This window comes from Culex pipiens, chromosome 3 (assembly GCF_016801865.2).
Source record: "Culex pipiens pallens isolate TS chromosome 3, TS_CPP_V2, whole genome shotgun sequence".
In the NCBI taxonomy this organism is placed as follows: domain Eukaryota; kingdom Metazoa; phylum Arthropoda; class Insecta; order Diptera; family Culicidae; genus Culex; species Culex pipiens.
Window position 1 is genome coordinate 97,306,804 of NC_068939.1, and position 20,706 is coordinate 97,327,509.

Sequence of the window (20,706 nt, forward strand, 5' to 3'; positions counted from 1 at the left end):
ACGACTTGGCGCGTTTGTTTTTTTGATGGCGCTTGCTAATTTATTACATTTTTCGGGATTATTCTTCAAGTGAGTGCCTTACTAATGATCAAAAGAACATGTTGCCGGTAGTTGGAAGCAATTTCATATCTTAAGCGCCGTGAAAAAGTAAGCGAAAGTGAAAAGTTAATTTTGGCGTTTGAGGGATTCTCGTGTGTGTCACTGTGTGTGCCAACAAAATGATGAGAAGTGGTCTCGCAAAATACAAATTATGATCAAAAGTGCATTAAATGTGATCTTTTTGGCCAATAAGTGGCATACATTTGAGTGCTTACTCGAGGCGGTGCTGTTGCTGGTAAGTTTATAGCCCAAATAGTATTTTTGGAGCTTTAATCGAGCATCAAACTCTCCATATGACGAAGGTAGGTGTTTGATTGGAAAGGGTATATTTCCCCTATATCTTGAAAACGGAGCCCTTTATCAAAAAATCTGTAAAGTAGTTTTCGATTGCAAATTCAATTTTGCATTAAAAAATGTCAAATTTGTTTTTGCATAAAACTTTGATTTTTCCAAAAATCACATTTTTTTCAAAAAATCATAACTCGGCGGCAGATTTTTTGACCATGTTTCTCTATGGCTCAAAAGTTGCGGATTTTTGTCCCCTAAAACAAATCAAAAAATCTTGAAAATCAAAAAAATACGTATTTTGGGAAATTGAGTTTTAGTGAAAAAAAAGTTGATTATTGCACAATTCCCACTAACTTGGACATCGCACTGCATTATTGCTACCGATCGCACTATTGCGACTTGTCAAACCGGCTTGGAAAATTTAAAATTTTCTTAAAAAAGGTCAAAGCGAGCCGCGGTTGCCGATCGTTTTTCAGCTGTCAAACGCAATTTAAAAGTGCGAAAAGTCAAGTTTGATGGAAACTGCGACTGGAAATGTAAATAAACAAAAGCTGGTTGCCTAGTTTTTTTAAATGTTGTTGTCAAAAGTGCGGGTAAAATCCAAGTTACAGTGAAAGGATCAATAAAAACATCTGCAATTTTTTTCGTGTACCTATTTTTTTCTCAAAGGTCCTCAACAATACCTACAACTTTGCCGAAGACACCAAATTGATCAGAAAATTCACTCAAAAGTTACAGCTGTTTCAATATTTACATACCATTTTTGTATGGACAGCAGCCAAAATTGTATGGAGACTTGTATGGGTGAACCAATGACACAAAATAGCTTATTTGGTCATAGGGAAGGTCCCCACAAAGTTTGAGCCAAATCAAAAAATTCAAATAAAATCCATTTCCGGTTTTGGTGGAGAATTGCTCTTTGACTTTGGCCTTTTGTCGCACTTACATCAATTTTCAGGGAGTGACAAGATAACACGACAAAATTGAAACTACTTTTATATGAAAAGTGACATTTTTGATTTTCATTGAATATCTTAGGATTGAAATCGGATTTTGGGGATCTGTGAAGGTCAAAAGATGTGGCATTGTGAGATGCACAAAATGGCGTTCTTAACTCAATTTGGCCCAAAATGCACGTACGACAAGTTAGCACGACGGCGACGGTATAGGAGTATGGGTGTTGGAGACTGTTGCGAAAAGATATTAGGGTTTTGAAAAATCCTATCCTGGAATTCTATGGCCCATTTTGAAGTGTTTAAAAAGACCTTTCAAATGCATCTACGAGAGCTGGAATTGATGAAGTTTTACGGAAATGCGAGCAATTTTAAAAATTTTTAGGTTTTTTGGACCTCAAACTTCGAAGCCCGTTTTCTCATGTATAGACAAACAAACGCTAAAAGTTTCTTCCAAATCGGAGCACATCGATACGACCTCTAGAACAATCCGAGCAGAATTTACAAATACTGCCTCTTAAATTTATAATTTTAGGAAATTTTGCTACACCACGTGGACAGTAGGATGCAACAAAAATGACTTATTGGCCGGCATCAAGGGGCTTTTTTCCAATGGGCGTACTGAGCCCAAATCCCTTGAAATATGAACTTGATTGGACGTAACAGGAGCTGGCGCTTTGCATTTTATTGTTTTCAAAAAAACACTTTTTGAGGCAAACTGCTAAAGCTGATGCGTTCATTATTAATATCATTGGCGCCAGCCTGGAGCTCGGTAAAGGCCTCCAAAATTTGGCATTTTTTAGAAAAAATCGGCCTAAGCAAATTCAAATGGCGCCTCGGGTGTCGCGAGGTGTGACGCCTATCTTTTTTGCTGGGGCAAAACTGTAGTGTACAGTCCTTTACAAAAAATCATATTTGCTATCCCTTCCCTATGAGTAATTGTCCATACAAACGAGTGTTTTCATGAAATTTAGTCAAAAAAAATGATATCTAATAAAAAATTAATTATAAAATTCTAAATTTCTAAGTTCATTATGTTAAAATGTGTCAAACAAGTCTCGTCCAGTTTATCATTCTAAATTACTGTACATGAAATGCAACTTGCAACAACGCCGCATCGCTCGAAACTCTTTGCTGCTGCCGGCCACGCCGGGTTTGTCGCTTGTAGGTAAATGGAGATAAAGAAAAAGCCTAAGAGCAAAGAGTATGAGCCAACATTATGTGTATGTGCAACCCGTAGTAAATACACCGGCCTGAAAATCACCCGTACTGGGTGCTGCCGGGTGTCGACCGCCAGTGACGTGATGGCTATGATGATGTAATCACTAATTAAAGTGGAGAAAGCTGACCACCGAGTGACCGACTTATGAGCAAAATCTGCTGCACCAACATGTGAGCAGATTAAAACGAAGAGCGCTGTCTTTCGTTACTTTAACGTGATTTTTTGTTTAACACTTAATTATCTCAAGCAAAAACACAATTTAAGAACAAGAAATAAGGTCATTGTTTTAAAACGTTTCCAATCACCTAGCAGAGATAAAAATTGAAGCCATCAACCTTTGTTGAGGCAATATCTTATCGTACAGCTTGGTCTGTTCCAGAGAAAACATACTGTCTACCGACAACAACAACGAGGGTTTCCCAGAAAGAGAAGAGGCAAAACCATTGGAATTCGTCGTTATTTTGACGAGTGTGAAACGAGTGACAAAGAAACTTTTTTCCCTATCAGTCGAACGGTGGACTTTGAAACCGGAACGCTCGCACTTAGTCATCGTGTTTGTTGATCGATTGCTGAGCGATCGTTGGAGTCGAAATCGATTTGTTTTTTTTTCACACCTAAACATTGAAAACTGGACGAGAACTGGACCTTATTCCAGAATGTATCCCACATGTGCACTGTTTCTTCAAGCCAAGTCGCTTTTGTTACACCCTAATGCGCACACCATTTAGAAGGAAGCGCTTACTCTTGGCACTTTCCTATAATTTCGTAGCCGGCCTACGAACATTTCATTAGTTTAACACACACGCAGAGTACGTATTTTCAATGGTTAAAATTGATAGTAAAGTGAAGTTTAAAAATCGGAATTTTTTTCAGTACAGTCCAGCCTCGGTTATTGGAAGCCCCGATTACCCGAAAGTTTTTATAACACTTCAGATAATCCAATCATGAAAAAAATGTTCGAGTTCTGCTACCCCATTTAAGTCATATCGAATAGTTGATTGCTTATCAAATTGATTCGGAATGTATCAATAAAAAAATGGGTTTCTTTGTTTTGTTAGTCGAAGTATTCTACAATTATTATTTGATTATATTTTCTTTTCAATTTACTATTTCTGGACCACGTAGAAGGTAAAAGACACCTTCTACGGTCTCAATCACTTTAGCGTAGTTAAGCTCGACATTGTTTTAAATATTTAAGAGGCAGTATTTGTAGATTCTGCTCGGTTTGTTCTAGAGGTCGTATCGAGGTGCTCCGATTTGGATGAAACTTTCAGGGTTTGTTTGTCTATACATGAGATGAACTCATGCCAAATATGAGCCCTCTACGACAAAGGGAAGTGGGGTAAAACGGGCATTGAAGTTTGAGGTCCAAAAAACATGAAAAATCTTAAAATTGCTCGCATTTCCGTAAAACTTCATCAATTCCAACTCTCTTCGATGCATTCGAATGGTCTTTTGAAGCCCTTCAAAATGTGCTATAGACATCCAGGATTGGTTTTACTTTTTCTCATAGCTTTTGCAAATTACTGTTAAAAATGGATTTTTTTAAAACCTTAATAACTTTTCCCAACAGCCTCCAACACCCATACTCCCATAGGTCAAAAGTTAGGGAATTTCATGGACTATAAGCCTACGGTACTAACTTTTTGGCCAATCGCAGTTTTTCTCATAGTTTTACGGTTTTTCTAGAACAAACATTTTACAACGTTAGTTTTTGCCCTGTAGACCGAGAAGACGGCACTTTTTGGTCTCAATTTTGTCATATTCGGAATCCTCGGACAATTTCACGTTAGTTAGAAGTATTGGAGTTGTAATATTTCTTTTAAAAATAATTAAATAAAACATTTTTGAAAAAAGAAAAAGATCTTATTAACCCTATGACCAATACGTCAAATGCTGTATCAAGTAGGCGAAAACCTGTTTTACCCCCAATCCAACAAATTGTCAAAAAATATTTTAATTCATTCTAAACGGCAATTTTTCCAATCAAATTTACAACTCCAATACTTCTAACTTACGTGAAATTGTCCGAGGATTCCGAATATGACAAAATTGAGACCAAAAAATGCCGCTATGACGGCCTACAGGGCAAAAACTAACGTTTTAAAATGTTTGTTCTAGAAAAATCGTCAAACTATGAGAAAAACTGCGATTGGCCAAAAAGTTAATACCGTAGGCTTATAGTCCATGAAATTCCCTAACTTTTGACCTATGGGAGTATGGGTGTTGGAGGCTGTTGGGAAAAGTTATTAAGGTTTTAAAAAAATCCATTTTTGACAGTAATTTGCAAAAGCTATGAGAAAAAGTAAAACCAATCCTGGATGTCTATAGCACATTTTGAAGGGCTTCAAAAGACCTTTTGAATGCATCTAAGAGAGTTGGAATTGATGAAGTTTTACGGAAATGCGAGCAATTTTAAGATTTTTCATGTTTTTTGGACCTCAAACTTCAATGCCCGTTTTACCCCACTTCCCTTTGTCGTAGAGGGCTCATATTTGGCATGAGTTCATCTCATGTATAGACAAACAAACCCTGAAAGTTTCATCCAAATCGGAGCACCTCGATACGACCTATTTCACATCGGTGAAAAACTCGCTCTTAATAACATTAAATAAGACAACAACAAAATCTGTTCGTGTTTTATGGGATGTAATTATTTAATATTTTTTAATTTGAAAAAGCATATTTACGTTCAAATTTGTATAAAAAAAAATCTCGCAGTTTTTTTATTTGGCAATAAAATGTTGCTATTTCTATTGCTATTTTTAAGTTAATATTTTCAGAATCAATCACAAATTCCGTTTCAAACGCAACAACCGGTGCGTACACGGTCCGATTGAGTTTACTGACCTAAGAGTGTGTAAGTTTTGTTTTGTTGGGAGGTCCATCTCCCATTCACGATTTTATTGCGTAAATGTATTTCAAGTATCTATCTAATTCATCAATATTGAGATATGGAAACTACATATTGGTTGAATTTAATTGATTTTAATTTTTTTTTTTTTTGTTTTTTTTTGGGAGGGTGATCCAGCCGCACATCGTTGATGTCGAAACCTCTAAACTGGGCCCTCGTCCTGTCACGTCCGTCAGTAGTCTTGTCGTACATTACAACTAGAACCAGATCTGCCAATGAATTAGTACACTTCGACCAAATAAACACTGACGCCGTATGGATCTGACTCTAGAATAAATGCACAGTTGTGTGTTATTTATAAGTCCAAAATGTTCAATTATTCATATAAGTCCAAATATTCATTTGCGGATAACTACCTAACTTGAATTGAATACAAGATTTAAAGTAACCTATCCGAAAGCTACTCTTATCTTAAATCCCCGACATTTTAATTAATAGACAAAAAATCTAGAACGTTTCTTTAGAAACCTGTCTGGCTTCTTAGAAAAAAAAAAAACAAAAACAAAAAAATAGATTAACAGTTCATATTTTACAAGTCATGAATTGAAAAAGAGACGACCATTTGATCGTCAGAATTCCAGTAGATCCTCGATTCGCAACAATGGTCGATACAATCATAATCCGACAACCGTTAGTTCAACAGATCAACGAATTTAGTCCGATATCATTTCACTATTGATTGATCGAGACTCTATGGAAATTTTTACAAATCAGAATGGTTTTTATGCAATTAATTCCCAGAAGCAAAGAAAACAACAGAAAACAATGTTTAACAGTTTAACAGGCCCTCGTCTTGTCACGTCCGTCATAAGTCTAGTTTGCTGAAAGTTTAAATGGTTAGTGTTGTAGTTAATCGTATTCAACATGACCATAATAGGCAGGCCTGTAATACGATTACCTTACTGACTTGTTACTTAGCTTTTAAGAGGACGACCCCGCAACCGCCGTCAGATATCCTAGATCACCTTCGCCAGTAGATGTCGGAATTGTTCAGTAACGAGTTTGACTTGGTCATCCTTTGACCAGCTCCGCTGATGAGGCTGGGTACCTGCAAATATTAAGCAAAGGTGGCGGCAGTATCTTTTTTCTCCTAATTTCTAAGGAACGAAGAACTCATTAGGAAGAAATAAACCCTACAAATCTATAAAAATAAAACTGAAGCTCATGGGCAAAATAAGCGTGCCTAAACCTAAATACACTTTTAAATTTCTAAATGGTCTAGCTTAATTCCGCTTAACATCTATCATTTCTAAATTGTCTGTTGAACAAGCAAAAGGCTTAGGTAACAACAGAAAGTATTTTTTTTAAACCTGTTATAGAAAGTTATGTGGAGATAACAAACAGATAAATATTGTAATGTTGAAAATAATTATCCTAAATACTCTAAACATTGATTTCAAAATTGTATGGCAAACAGTAATTTAGACCCTACAATGCCTAGAAGAGGCCTCGGTTTCTGTTGTTGTGAGTAGACGTTGGTTTCAGAGTTCATTTTTCAATTTAAAAGGGGTGGGAGACGACTAATTTGCTTCATGAACTCCTAATCGACCCTGGGATCACCTCTTGTGTTTGTCCACTGATCGCTCCTAGCTAGGTGTTACCTAGACACAGTGTTAGAGGCCCGCTTCGCATGGCAAAAATGTTGGCTGGGGGGAGGGTGATATTATCCAATGAATTTTATTTTTAAGCCAACATTGCTAACGGCGTTGAGATCTCTACTCATGCCCAGGGAATTTAATTGATTTTAATTCTATATCTTTAATAATATGAATTTGAATAGAAATTTAATCCAGACTTATAAGGTTACGATGTTCGCTTTATAAGCGAATGGTCCTGGGTTCGATACCCATCTGCTCCCAACGAGAAAGTTCTGGACTCATTAAAATTTAAATTAAATGAAAAACTTGAAAGCTCACGGCGGAGTTCGATCCCGCAGTTGAAATTGTATCTAAAAATACCTCGCTAAAAAAATAGCCTGGGCGACTGATAGAATTCATCCAATAAGAGATGAGAAGAATTGAAAGCTTTCCCATTAGAAATGAGAACACACGAAGAATTCGAACAACAATGCAGAAACGGTCGTTACCACTCGCCTAGGGTGGCTCCTCAGACCATTCACCTTCCAAAAAACCGTCCAACTCCAAGCGAAACTTACTTGAGGATACCGTGGAGATTTTCCCTTAATACACTGAAAAAAGTGGGAGGGGGGGGGTTGGAGTCAAAAACTTAAAATAACATTTTACCAGCCTTATTACACGGAAAAATGACGCAAGATTACAAAATTATCCATTTCCTAAAAATGTAAAATATATGAAAAAAAAATTGTTTGAAAATATAGAAACATACACTAAATTTTAAAATTCTTACAGTTTTTACTTCAAATTGAAGGTTTATTTTTTGAGGAACTATGTTAAACTTGATTTTTTAATCAATGAGTAATTTAAAAATAAGGTTTTTTTGCCTTAACAACTTTAAAGTCATAAAGTTTTGTTTAATAAAAAACATGGAAAAGTAAATTATTCAAACCAATCACATACATACATATCACTACAAATATTTTAGCAAAATATTTAGAAATGTCTCAAATGAGCCAAGAATTAGGGAGCAAAAATATATTTTTCCATCTACTTTGAAATCTGAAGAAAAACTTACTGAAAATTATTAAAAATATATATTCCACACCTTTTAAATATAGTTTAAAATATTTTGTAAAATATTTGAATAAAGGTGCACAACAATGCAAAAAGATTGTTTAGTCAAGACGATTTGGAGCCATATTTTGTTTCAATAAATTTTATCATGCCTCATTGATTTTTTTTATGTATTGGTGTGTTGAGGAAATTGAACTTTAAAAAACCTGCAACAACAAATGAAATTTGAATGTTTTTTAAAGTTAATGATATCAGGTTGTTAATTGTAATCGACGAAAGCAATTTTAATACAATTTTAATCAAAATATATTAATCTTCTTTGCAGAACTAGTTTATATATTTGTTTACTTAAAAAAAATCTGATAAAAATTGTTTAACGAAAAGCTATTTGTTGTTTTTTTTTCAATTTTAATCAAACATCGCCACTGCTTCAGAAAAATCAGATCTGGTTCGTAGGGCCAAAAGGATGGGAACTTCTGTAGTCGAGTGCTTAGTTTGTTCCAGGAAAAAATATTTTTTTGTTATTTTGAACAGCACATAAAAAAGCCATCATGCGATATGTGGTGATGACCTTGGAATAGGGTAGCAAGACACCAAAACAATCGGTGATTTGGCCGGTTTTTTATGGTTAGTTTCTATCACTTTACACAGACACGCTTCAAATGTTTCCCTTCCTCACCCCATTCAAGGCCATTCGTTAAACTGCGTCGATAGTTTTGTTAGCGTACAAGCTGATACGTTTTATTGTTGTTATGAAGGAAAAAATCAACAAAATAAAATCTTAATATTTTTTTAAATATTAATCTAAACTTGTACAGTGTGTTGAAAAAATGATTTTTTTTACTAAATCCTAGTGATCAAAAGTGGTTTAATCGGAAGTCGATTCTAAATTCAGCGCGCGCTCGATCATGTGTCGAAACCGTTGACCATGCTCTTCCCGCGCGATTGATCTGTTGACAGAGGCGTTTCGCTGCGTTCGTTGTTGGTGGTATAAACAGCACCAGGATCCATAATTAGCATCCTAATCACGTTTTAATTGTCACAACAGCCCAACCGTAGCGGTTTGATATTTCGGCGTTTAAATTCCGTTTGAATGCCACCACATCACATTCTGAACTCGTTTGAGTGACAACGGCCAATTGTGGCCGGCAACACCGCACCAGACAATGCAAATAAAAAAGTTGGAAGAGCGCAAACCGATCCAACAACAGCTTCGATGACCTTAATTTGTTTATCGCACTTGCGACAAATTGTTTTTGTTTTTAAGTGATTCTCGAAGAAGACACTGCTGACGTTATCAGTATACGATAGATTTGTTTACCAACAGATTTGTGTGTTCCACCCGAAGCTGATTCGAGAGTGATGATGGGTTTCAAGAGTGAGATAATCACGTGAAACAACAAAGACTAATCTATTTCCTAGTGATTTTCTTTGCGATAAGGTTGCAGTAATTGACTGATGGACTTACAATTATAAAGTTGTGATTAGAAATTTTGGGGTTCCTCTTTTCCAAAAAGGCTATGATTAATTTTTTTATCCATATCAAAACCAGTTTTCGTCACACTTTTTTTTTAAATTTATTGAAATCCAAAAAATTGTGAAAACAATTTTAAAAAACTGAGGCAAGGGATTTTTTTGGGTGTTGTGTCACCGTCACTATAGCTTGCGAGATCTATTCCTATTCCTCAGGATACTGATGTTAGGTATATTCTTTAGAGATAACTAAAGTTCAAAATCAAATATCTATTTTCAAATGTCACCCACTGACCACATTTTTTTCCAAACGGCTTCAGTTAACGAATTCACCTTCACCAGATAGCCAAACCGGTTTCGATTTCGTTCAGTATTCAGCCAAAATGAATCACCCCGCCACGCTGCCGATATTTGCCGACCCGAGCTTTCCAATTCCGTCACATATGGCCAGTCCTTATGTGTGAGAAATACGCACAACCCACCCCGTCAATGAAGAGCAGGAATGTGGCCTGATGATGTGATTCGTGACGTAGATTTGCCAGGCGACGAGGCGACCGCGCGCTGGGCCAATTCAACAAATCAACGCTGATTGAATTATGCCCAGCGCCGTACCTAGGGGTTGGCGCAGTTGGCGACCGCCAAGGGCGCTAGCCCTTGGGGGGCGCCGAAAACGATGATTGTACAAATTTGTCATGTTATTATAAAATCCTAGAAAGGTATTCAGAACAAAAGGGGCGCCAAATTTTAAAGTAGGACTACAAAATAACTCGATAATCTTGGTCGGAATATTACAAATATTACTTATAACACTTGGGGCGCCAAAATCAACTATTTCAATAATTGTACCAGAATTAAATTTAAAATTAAATTCTCTCAATTCATTTATCAAAGGGGGCGCTCAAGTGGCAAAAATTTCAGGGTTTTATAACAATTCTTTGAAATAGCTAGAGATTTTATATTCCAACTACAGTATATAAAATTCAATTTAAATTTCACCATTTTTTCCAGCATCAGGAACCATCAAGCTTTTTTATGTTTTGAAGTATTTTTTTATATAATCAGCTATTTAATTGAAATTTACACATTTCCATTGAAAATCTAAAATAAAAAGAATAAGATATATCAAGTTTAAAGAAAATGGCATTTGAGATATTTTTATCGTTTTAAATGCAAACTTGTGCGTTGAGATTGGCCTACGTTTTCGAAATACTGAAGTGTTTAAATTGAATATTTCTTACACAAAAAATGCTTTGACTTTTGTTAAATTTCTAGCAAAATATTTTTTTTTCAACATAAAAATGTTGGTTTTTTAAGAGCACATAAATTGCTCTAAATATATTATATTCTGCTGCTTGTATTCAATTGCTTGCAGCAAGAGTGAAAAAGTAAAATTTGGGTGTCTTCGACAAAGTTGCATAGATTGGCATGCCCACCAACTTTTTAGTCGTAAAAGTAAAATATTATACAATTTCTTGTATAATTTTGATTTGCAAAAACACAATTATCGCGGACCCATTAGAATTTAAACCAAAGCAAAATTCCAACTCCAAAAACAGCAATATTTTTTGGGAAAACACAAAGTTCCACTTAATTTTGCTTCTAGGGTCAATAATTTGAAGAATGTTAGTAACATTTTCCTTGAAATTTTTTGTTTTGTTATGTTTTAATGGAATGGATAAAGTTGCTTATCTTTCACATTCATTTTTTTATTTCATGGATTCTATGTGTTGGGCTATCCAGTGTAATTTCGCCTAAATTTTCATATTTACACAAACGGTTCTAAAAGTTTTGTGTGTAGAGGGTGACTATTCTCGAGATTTTCAATTTCCCGGGAATCGAGAGTTGAATTTGGAAATTTCCCGGGAATTCCGGGACCTGGTAGTGTTTATAACTATGCCAATAGTGCCAGTAATGTATAAAGAAAAGTTATAAATGTGTTTCTTTTCAATAAATTCAGTTACGATTTATTCATGCTTATTTAATGAAACGTTAATTAGTAGCCTCATTATTTTTGGGAACTATCTACTTCTTGATTTTTTTCTGAATCTGCAATACAACTTTTTGTAAGAACTTGTTATTAGATTTTTGTGAAATAACAAAATAGCTAATATATAATTTCCCAGTATCGGGATTTTTACAATATAATAAATAGCGACTCAAAACAACAATTTTAATATTTTTTTCTATTTTAAAACTGTAAATATGCATTGAAGAAATAGTGATCCGGAAAACCCGAATGTTCACATTTGGCGGACTTTACAAAGATTACAAAGAGAGTTTTTTTCTAAGATATAATTTAATATTGAGGTTTAAGCGAAACACAAAATTACTCCATGACATCAAAAAAGGAAATTTCCTTGATACAGCGAAATTAAAATAATAAGAATAAAAAAAATGGATTATAAGAATTGCTATGCTTGAAAGAGGATATGAAAATTATACTCTTAGAAATAATAAACAAAAATATAAAAAAATAGACTTTCTTCTTGTGGCTAACTGCTAAGTATGCTTTAAGGTTAATTTTGGGGTCCACATTATTTTAAGTTTTCCCAATTATAGTTATTGGAATTTTTAATAAGTTAAAATTTACACTTTCTGAATTAGAAGATAAGAGAAGCATTGGTTCATTCGAACTTGAACACCTTACATTGAACACCCAATGTTCTGAACAATTTCGAATTTTCAATTTTTTTTTATTTGTTTATATAATTTTGCTTCGACCAAATTTCCCGGGAATCGAGAGGTCCAAAAATGGTCGATTTCCCGGGAATTCCCGCTCGTCACCCTCTATTTGAGTGTAATGGTTTTTATACAAAATTTTAAGAAACTTTAGATGTTGAAAAATAAACACAAAAAATTTCAATGTGTTAAAAAGGTAAAAACTAATTGCCTTTGTTTGAAGCTTTGAATTTTCAAAAAACAAATTTTAGGAATTTTATATCAATCAAAAAACACAGTCACAGAGAAGAGAAATATTGTTTTCAAAAATAAATTGAAAAAAAAAATAGTTTCAAAAGGAATCCATCCAAAAACAAGTTTGAAAAGGAGTCCATTTTCTAATCAGTTAAACTATTTTTTCAGGAATGCAGGAAAATGCTGATACAATGAAATTTAAGCTAGGTCAGATCAAATTCTGTTTAAAACGATAAAACAACACTCTGCTATTTTCAGTCAACATTAATCCTAAAGCACCTTTTCGTTACAACCTATCTATATTGGATAGATATAAATCGATTGAAATGGTTTAAAAATAGTAAAACATTAATTTGAATATTCTTCAAAGAATTAAATTGTGGTTGGATTTTCTAGCTGTTATATTTATTCTATCAATTACCATTATATTATTAAAACTCTTTGAATCAATCGCTGAAAATTTAAGTAAACATATCAAAATGATGAAAAATTTGGAGGGGCGCCAAATTGATGCTTCGCCAAGGGCGCCGTGGACCCTAGGTACGGCTCTGATTATGCCCTTTTGAAAATAAATATCATGAGAACAATTTCAAACCGGTGGAATTTCGTTCTTCCTCCTAGGGAGTAAGGGCACCTCCATCCGGAGAGCGTGATAATGAAATTTGCAACGATTTTCTGGCATGTTCCGATTGAAAGCAAATCGATACACTCTGCTTCATGCGAAAGCATATAATTTGGAAAGGTAGGCCGTGACCGGTGTATAACGGGAATTTCGCAGCCTGCGGAATGTCCGCGTCATTGAGTATCTCGTCAATTTTGGAATAAAACGTAGTTTAAGTTTGATGTTTTATTGCGTTTAATTATGTATGATAAAATTATTAAGCATAAATTGATGAAACGAACTAAAATATCTTGATTTGAAAAGTATCACGTTTTAAGGCCAAAAAACTGTCCTTTTTATTTTAAAGGAAGAGGTGGTATTTTGCACAGAAATAACAACTCTGTTCAAAGCTTTTACAACAACATTAAGCGATTTCGGCTATGATTGACTCATGGTCACGCGAAGTTTCAATCGGTGAAACATAGTCAGTTTCTTATTACACCTTATGTTCATTGTTGACCACCACGAGGTGGTTCCAAGGCGCCGAGATTGCTGGCCATGACATGTATTTACATTTTGGCAATGCTCCTGACCTTGCAATTCTGTTGAGCTTTATTCGTTAAAAATTTGTGTTTAATGCTCTGGTTCTTCCAGGCCAACTTTCAGCTTATAAGAAGCATTAGCGAGATTTTTTGAGTACTTGCTTTGGGGCCTCGTGGCGCGGTGGTTAGCGGCTTCGGCTGCCGATCCCTAAGTTGCTATGGGGCGCGGGTTCGATTCCCGCCTAATCCTCTTGACAGCCATGCCAGATAAATCTGTATTACACAGATTTTTCGATTCCAAAAATCACAATAATCTGTATATAGTTCAAGGCCCAGGGAAAATTTTTGTTGAATATAATCGCAATTCGCAATAGGGACGTGGCGTTACATCGTGCTGCCACCTGGTTTTTTTAAGCGCAAGAGTGTAAAAGTGATGAGTCATCGTCTAAAAATAGACGGCGTCCTATCTCGCCCAGCAAAATGAAGTCGATAAAGTAGTCGGTTTCGATGAGAAAAAGTGGAAAATGTGGTCTAAAAATAGCGACGCCATCCCCCTATTTTCAGTGTAAGAACGGGCCTTGACCGATCCTATGCACTAGGTTCCCGACGAACACGCACTGCCCTTACTCCTACATCTCACCCTTGCTCTGAGTCAGTACGAGCAGCACGCTAGAACACGCATTGAGTGTTCGTGCCAGGCATGCACACCTTCTTTTCCGGTTACGCATTTTAACTCGGCCGGGGGTGGTACATTCCGTAGGGTTTGATGTAAGTATAAGCGCCTAACCATCTATAGTGTGCCTATCAACTTTCATTAAAGCAAAAACTGTTTTATTTTTAGTTTGAATTCAAAAACTTATTGTTATTTTACTGTGTATTGTTTTCTCCTGAAATCTTCCCTATTGTTGAGTCTGTTTATCTGTTGCTATTTCTTTTGTCGCGGTGTTTTGTTACATTTTTTTGGTCCTAAGCATGTTATAAAAGTTTACCAAAAATACAATAGTAATATTTGTGTTAATCCTTTAACCATTCCATAAATTGAGTAAGGGCTCAAACCTCACTTGTTTGAAAAAAGGGTGAAGATTGAAAACAATAGACAGTTAAAGAGAATTTATTTTATAAAAATCAAGTATCAATAGTAAGAGAATGATGAGCGTATTTTGAAGAATAAAAATGAGAAACTAGATGTATTAGATGTAAAATTAGACAATAGTAAATTAATAGAGATACAAAACAAGCTTAGATTATAGTAATAACAATTTATAGTACAGATAAAGAATTATTCACCGGGACCCGTGGAGTAGGGGTAAGCGTGGTTGCCTCTCACCCTGTCGGCCTGGGTTTGATCCCAGACGGTCCCGGTGGCATTTTTCGAGACGAGATTTGTCTGATCACGCCTTCCGTCGGACGGGAAGTAAATGTTGGCCCCGGACTAACCTAAAAAGGTTAGGTCGTTAGCTCAGTCCAGGTGCAGGAGTCGTTTCCCTGGGTCCTGTCTCGGTGGAGTCGCTGGTAGGCAGTTGGACTAACAATCCAAAGGTCGTCAGTTCGAATCCCGGGGTGGATGGAAGCTAAGGTGTAAAAAGAGGTTTGCAATTGCCTCAACAATCAAGCCTTCGAACACTTAGTTTCGAGTAGGAATCTCACAATCGAGAACGCCAAGGCAATGCTGTAGAGCGAATAATTTGATTTGATTTTTTGAAAGAATTATTCAAATAAATAAATTCACAATAAAATCAAAAAAGATTAGGCGACTGATGAATAGACTTGATATTACTAGTACATTAAGAAAAAGTATATTTTTAAGGAAAAAAAAAAGTTTGTTCCAGCAGTATCAATTGATAGAAAAAAGTGGGAAAGCTTTGAGAGATAAGAGAATCAAAAGTTAGTAAAATTAATATCAAATGTTGGATATTAAATAGAAGAATCAGTGAAGAATTGGGAATCAGAAGAGCAAAATAAAAATAGGAGATAGGTGGTAGCTGAGAATAAAGAGAAGAGAAACCCCGTTGTGCGATGTTTCAGGTACATCCACAGCAGTTGACTCAACATACTGCGAATCAAAACAATACCGTCTACAATCACAAATTACTTCCCTTTCCCACATTGTTGCGCCCCTTTCTTTTAGCCGTCTCGACTCTGACCCGCGGTGGTCAAAGGTTTACGATCCGTTTCCACAGGCCACCAGCTAGGTCATCATGAAAACCAAGCCAACGTGGAGGTAAGAAAATAGGACACTCGCAAGCAACCAGAGCTATACTGTCTTGACCAAGAATGATCTAACAGGACTACGGACGTAGTCAGTGACGATCCTTCCAGGATGTTCCTCGCCTAAGCGTCAACTGAAGAGGTATCATCAGCATCATTCGCCCTTGGCCTGCAAAAAAATATTTTTTTTTTGTTGAATATAATCAACAACAAAATTGCGTCAAAACAAACCTTGATTTTCTCAATTCCACAAAAATCTAGGTGGATCAAGTAGGTGTTTTTTTTATCTTTTTCTGAATTCTCAAGTTTTAAAAGGGATAAAAATGACAACAAGTTACTCGTAAAAAACGCAGACAATATTGCATACAAACCATCCATCCCCCACAATAACTGCGATTGTCGTATGACATAATTTTCTACTGTAAACCTTGATCTGTTCGGCCCCAGCATCGGTCAGAGAGATTGAATCGTTTCACTCTGCCGCGCTCGCGAAGGTCACCAAGTGTGCAGTTAGGTGACTGACTGGCTTGGTTTAATGATTCAGCTGACTCGGCTTCAAGACACCGATCTTTGTACTCTTTCAAAAGTAGCACCTGTTTCAACGGGTCTTATCTCCCCCCTTGTGACTCACCTAAGCTAATCATTGTTTTGAAGAATTCCGGCTGGATGCAGGTGGCCCGGCCATCGATCGACATGGGCGGTGAAATCCGCTCGATTTCGCTAAAGTTGATGTCCGCCGAGGCGTAGCTCGTGCCCAGGCTGGATAGTAACGGATGATGGTGATGATGGCCCGGGACTCCGGAATCTATCGTGTGACTTCCATTGCCCCCAAGCGGCAACATTCCCAGGTACGCCAGCGTGGTCACATTTTGTCTTTGCACCAGCCGAACGGAGAACCAGAACCGTTTTATGTCACCCAGCGTTAACGCGTAAGCATAATTTTCCCGCAGACTTTTGATGTCGTTTTCGCTCAACGTGAGCAAAGCTTTTCCGTCGATTTCTTCCTTCACGATTAAATCGAAAATTTTGCGATTCAGCCCCTCCTTCCGAGCCCACTCGGCCACGTTCTCCCTGGTCCAGTTAATCACTGCCAGCTCGTTGGCCATTTTGACCCCCGCCCCCGGGACTCCGGAACTGTTACTGTTTCTCAGCAGATTGTGCAAGTTGTCACCATACTTTTGCGACATTTGCACGGAAGCTCCGTTCAGTTTCACGCACAATCACTTTATTCACTTTCGCCAATAAAACCTCACAAAACCATCTTTGGCCACAGCACCAGCAAGAAGAGGAAAACAATATTCGCGGAATCCAACTTCACTTCACTCCGAACTTCGCGCACCACGAAGAAGAGACGACGTCCACTCTGCGAAACAGGCACTGGATGAATGGAAAATGAAAATTTTTGACAGCTCCGCACTGAATGAGTTTGGTTCGCGAGATTATTTGCGTTTTTGTTTTGGTTTCTTTTCTTTCTTGCCTTCTTCCCTTGCGCGGAATATTTACACGCTGCGGGAAGAATACACATTGAATGCTACTTCTTACTGAAAACTACGTTAGGGTGATCCGCAAGACAGAAATATTTGGCAGATCTGAATTTAGTTTAATTTTTGTGGCACAACCTCTGACTCAACTTTGCCTGGAAAATAAAATATTGTCGAAATTGCTTAAAATACACGTCGGAAATCATTCTCAAACTACGGGCACCAAGTCTTGTTTTTTTTTCATGTAATTTATCCACGAATTTATCAGTAAAACGGTAGTTAACACGCTACTAACACTTCAAATAGCGTTATATCTTACGATAAGTCAATGTACATACTATTTAGAATTGTTGGAAGCCTTTACTGCCGTTCTACGCATAATTGTCCCATGTCAGTTTTGGGCGATTTTGACTTTATGACATTTTTATGTTTGGTTTGATGTGTACTTTAAGAAAAACACATAAAATCTGGTACTTTGTTCGGAAACTCATGAAAAACAACACCAAGTCTGTTTGTCCCATCGTTAAACTTCTACGCATAATTGTCCCACCAAGTATTTTCTTACACGGAATCATTAGTTTTACTAAGTATTATGTCTTGTTTACCTTTTGTATAGCAAGAGAATCACAAAAAAGAGTGATCAACTGCTAACTGGGGCGATTAGGGACACATAGGGCGAATATAGACCCACGGGACAATTCTGGAGCAACACGAGAAAAGGGCGGATAAGCATTTTGACAGCTGGAACGATTTTGCAAATTCCGAGCCAACAGGAAACTTTTTCACAAAACTCGGAATGTAAACCAATAGCTGGCCTTCCCAGCTACATTTTAACACTGCGGGTTTTGTTAAATAGTAACCTGTTGGCACGGAATTTGCAAAATAGTTCTGGCTGTTCAAATGCTTATGCGCCCTTTTCAAATGTTGCTCCAGAATTATGCGTAGAAACACAGAAAACGGTCGAAAAATTTCAATCGCGTTTTTCTCAGTTGCACTTTTTCGAACATGGGACAATTATGCGTAGAACGGCAGTTTAGTTCGCTTCAAATTGTTAAAATAAAAGTTCTAAATTAAGAAACGATCACGTCCGTCATCTGGGCGAGTCGGGACAAATGGGGCGAATTATTTCAGCTGCTTTAGTCATTTTAAAGGATAATATTAAGATATTTTTGATTGGTTTCGGATATAACAGACACAGAACAACACAAATAGTGTATAGTTCCCAAACTTAAAGCTTTAAAGTGTTCTAAATACTGCTGTCCCTTTCCAGGCTGTAGTCCCGATTCGCTCCGTTTGACTGTACACTAGGATGACAAAAAAAAACGTTACTTAATCCACCTTAAGGTGGTTGGTGCCTTCCTCACATTCATGTTGTTTTTTAGGCTGTATTTTCAAATTAATTTTAGAGTTTTTTTTTTAAATTATTGTTTTTACCAGAACAGCAATTTTCAATTCTTTTTTAACCAAATCTCTAAAATAAAGGAGAAAGGGGGGGGGGGCGCTGTAATTGAATTTAAAAGTGATGATATGCCAACATTAGGTGCACTATGCAATTGCATGCTGTACCCCTAGTCTTAGTAAACAATGTCTTATGAGTTGTATATTTCAGTAAAAAGTTCGTGTAAATAAAATGAATACATCAACATAATCAATACAGACTATTTCCAGGGTCTTAGGGGACCTCAAAAGGAACAGAATTAGGCGGATCCAGCCAAAATCGATTCAGCCAGTTCTGAGATAATCGTGTGGAAAGAAATCATGTCTACACACATCCCCACAGAAATTTGTTCAGAATATGATTCTGCGTGGATTGGTATACGTGAAGGTATATCTAGGAGGTGTATTTAAGAAGTTCATTTTTCGAGTGATTTCATAGCCTTGCCTCAGTGAGGTGAGGAAGGCAAAAATCGACATCAAGGATACCCTCTGACTCGATTGATCGATTCCTTAAACGGTGTATGCACTTCGGAAGGAATCGGTCAAGAGAATTTTTAAATGGACAGCAGCGGCAGCGGAAGCAAGCCTGAGAGGGTGAAGAAAAGCCCCAAGAAAACGCTCCCTCTCCCTTTGCTCTGCTGTTCGTAAAGCAGTTTCTTGACCCCATTCCTTCGCCCCCCCCCCCCCCCCCCTTCGTGATCTATTTCCATCAGGAAGGTGCTGTGTCCTATCCCTCGCCTAGACCAGACCAAAATCCATGATAAAGCTGACAGACCAAATCTGTCAGACCAAGACTGTCAGACCAAAGAGCAAAAAGTAAACAATCTTGGTCTTCGACGTAGGTGCACACAAATCAAGAAAAGAAAATTTAAAAAAGAATTTTATTTTTCCAATTCAATGAATGGGTTTGGACTGCAAAATTGAATGGACGTCAGAAAATGATTAAACAGTGCGGCATCCTGTACACCGACAATTAAATAAGCAGTTAAAAGCATTATTCTTCCACTTTAATTTTTGATCACGTTTTCGGTTTACACCTGAAAAATCTTGAAATTATTTATACGGATTTGTGATTCCTCTCTTTCCACCATTCCCTTGATTTCCATACAATACACATATTTGTCACTTTGTACTGTCACTTTTTACACGGCGCTTACGAACACTATCAAAACAAACGTTTGGTAGTGTGTGTGAACTCCCTGGGTTTGATCCCAGAAGGTCCCGGTGGCATTTTTCGAGACGAGATTTGTCTGATCACGCCTTCCGTCGGACGGGAAGTAAATGTTGGCCCCGGACTAACCTAAAAAGTTAAGGTCGTTAGCTCAGTCCAGGTGCAGGAGTCGTCTCCCTGGATCCTGTCCTGGTGGAGTCGCTGGTAGGCTTACTTACTTTACTTTTACTGCTCGTACAACCTCCGGGTCATGAGCTGTCTCCAGATGCGTTGCCATCTAACTCGGTCCTGGGCTGCTACTCTCCAATTCCGCTGCGGAACTCCCACACTTTCCAGATCTTCCTCCACCTGGTTCAACCACCGTGCACGTTGCGCCCCCCTCGGCCGCGTTCCAACCGGCTCCGAATTGAACACCAACTTCACCGGATTGATAGTCTGGTTCGGTTGGCGCGCATCCAGCGCGTCCGGCATTCTTGCGACGTGTCCGGCCCACCGGATTCGACCAGCCTTGGCGACTTTCCGAATGCTTGGCTTGCCGTAGAGTTGCGCCAGCTCGTGGTTCATCCTTCTCCGCCATACATTGTTCTCACGTACGCCGCCAAAGATCGTCCTAAGCACTCGCCGTTCGAAAACTTCAAGCGCTTGCAGGTCCTCCTCGAGCAACGTCCACGTCTCGTGCCCGTAGAGGACGACGGGTCTTATCAGCGTTTCGTACATGGTGCACTTTGTACGCCGGGAAAGATGACCAGACCG

General features: G+C 37.4%; 1 protein-coding gene across 1 annotated transcript in view; it reads right to left on the bottom strand.

Moving 5' to 3' along the window:
* Nucleotides 1-17,250, bottom strand: part of LOC120429820 (ceramide phosphoethanolamine synthase-like) — a 39,542-nt gene extending 22,292 nt beyond the window's left edge. The window contains exon 1 of the mRNA XM_039594879.2: nucleotides 16,496-17,250. Within this exon, the coding sequence (XP_039450813.1) occupies nucleotides 16,496-17,051 (556 nt within the window). The 5' untranslated portion in view covers nucleotides 17,052-17,250. The remainder of the gene's footprint in view (nucleotides 1-16,495) is intronic.
* Nucleotides 17,251-20,706: the final 3,456 nt, after the last annotated feature.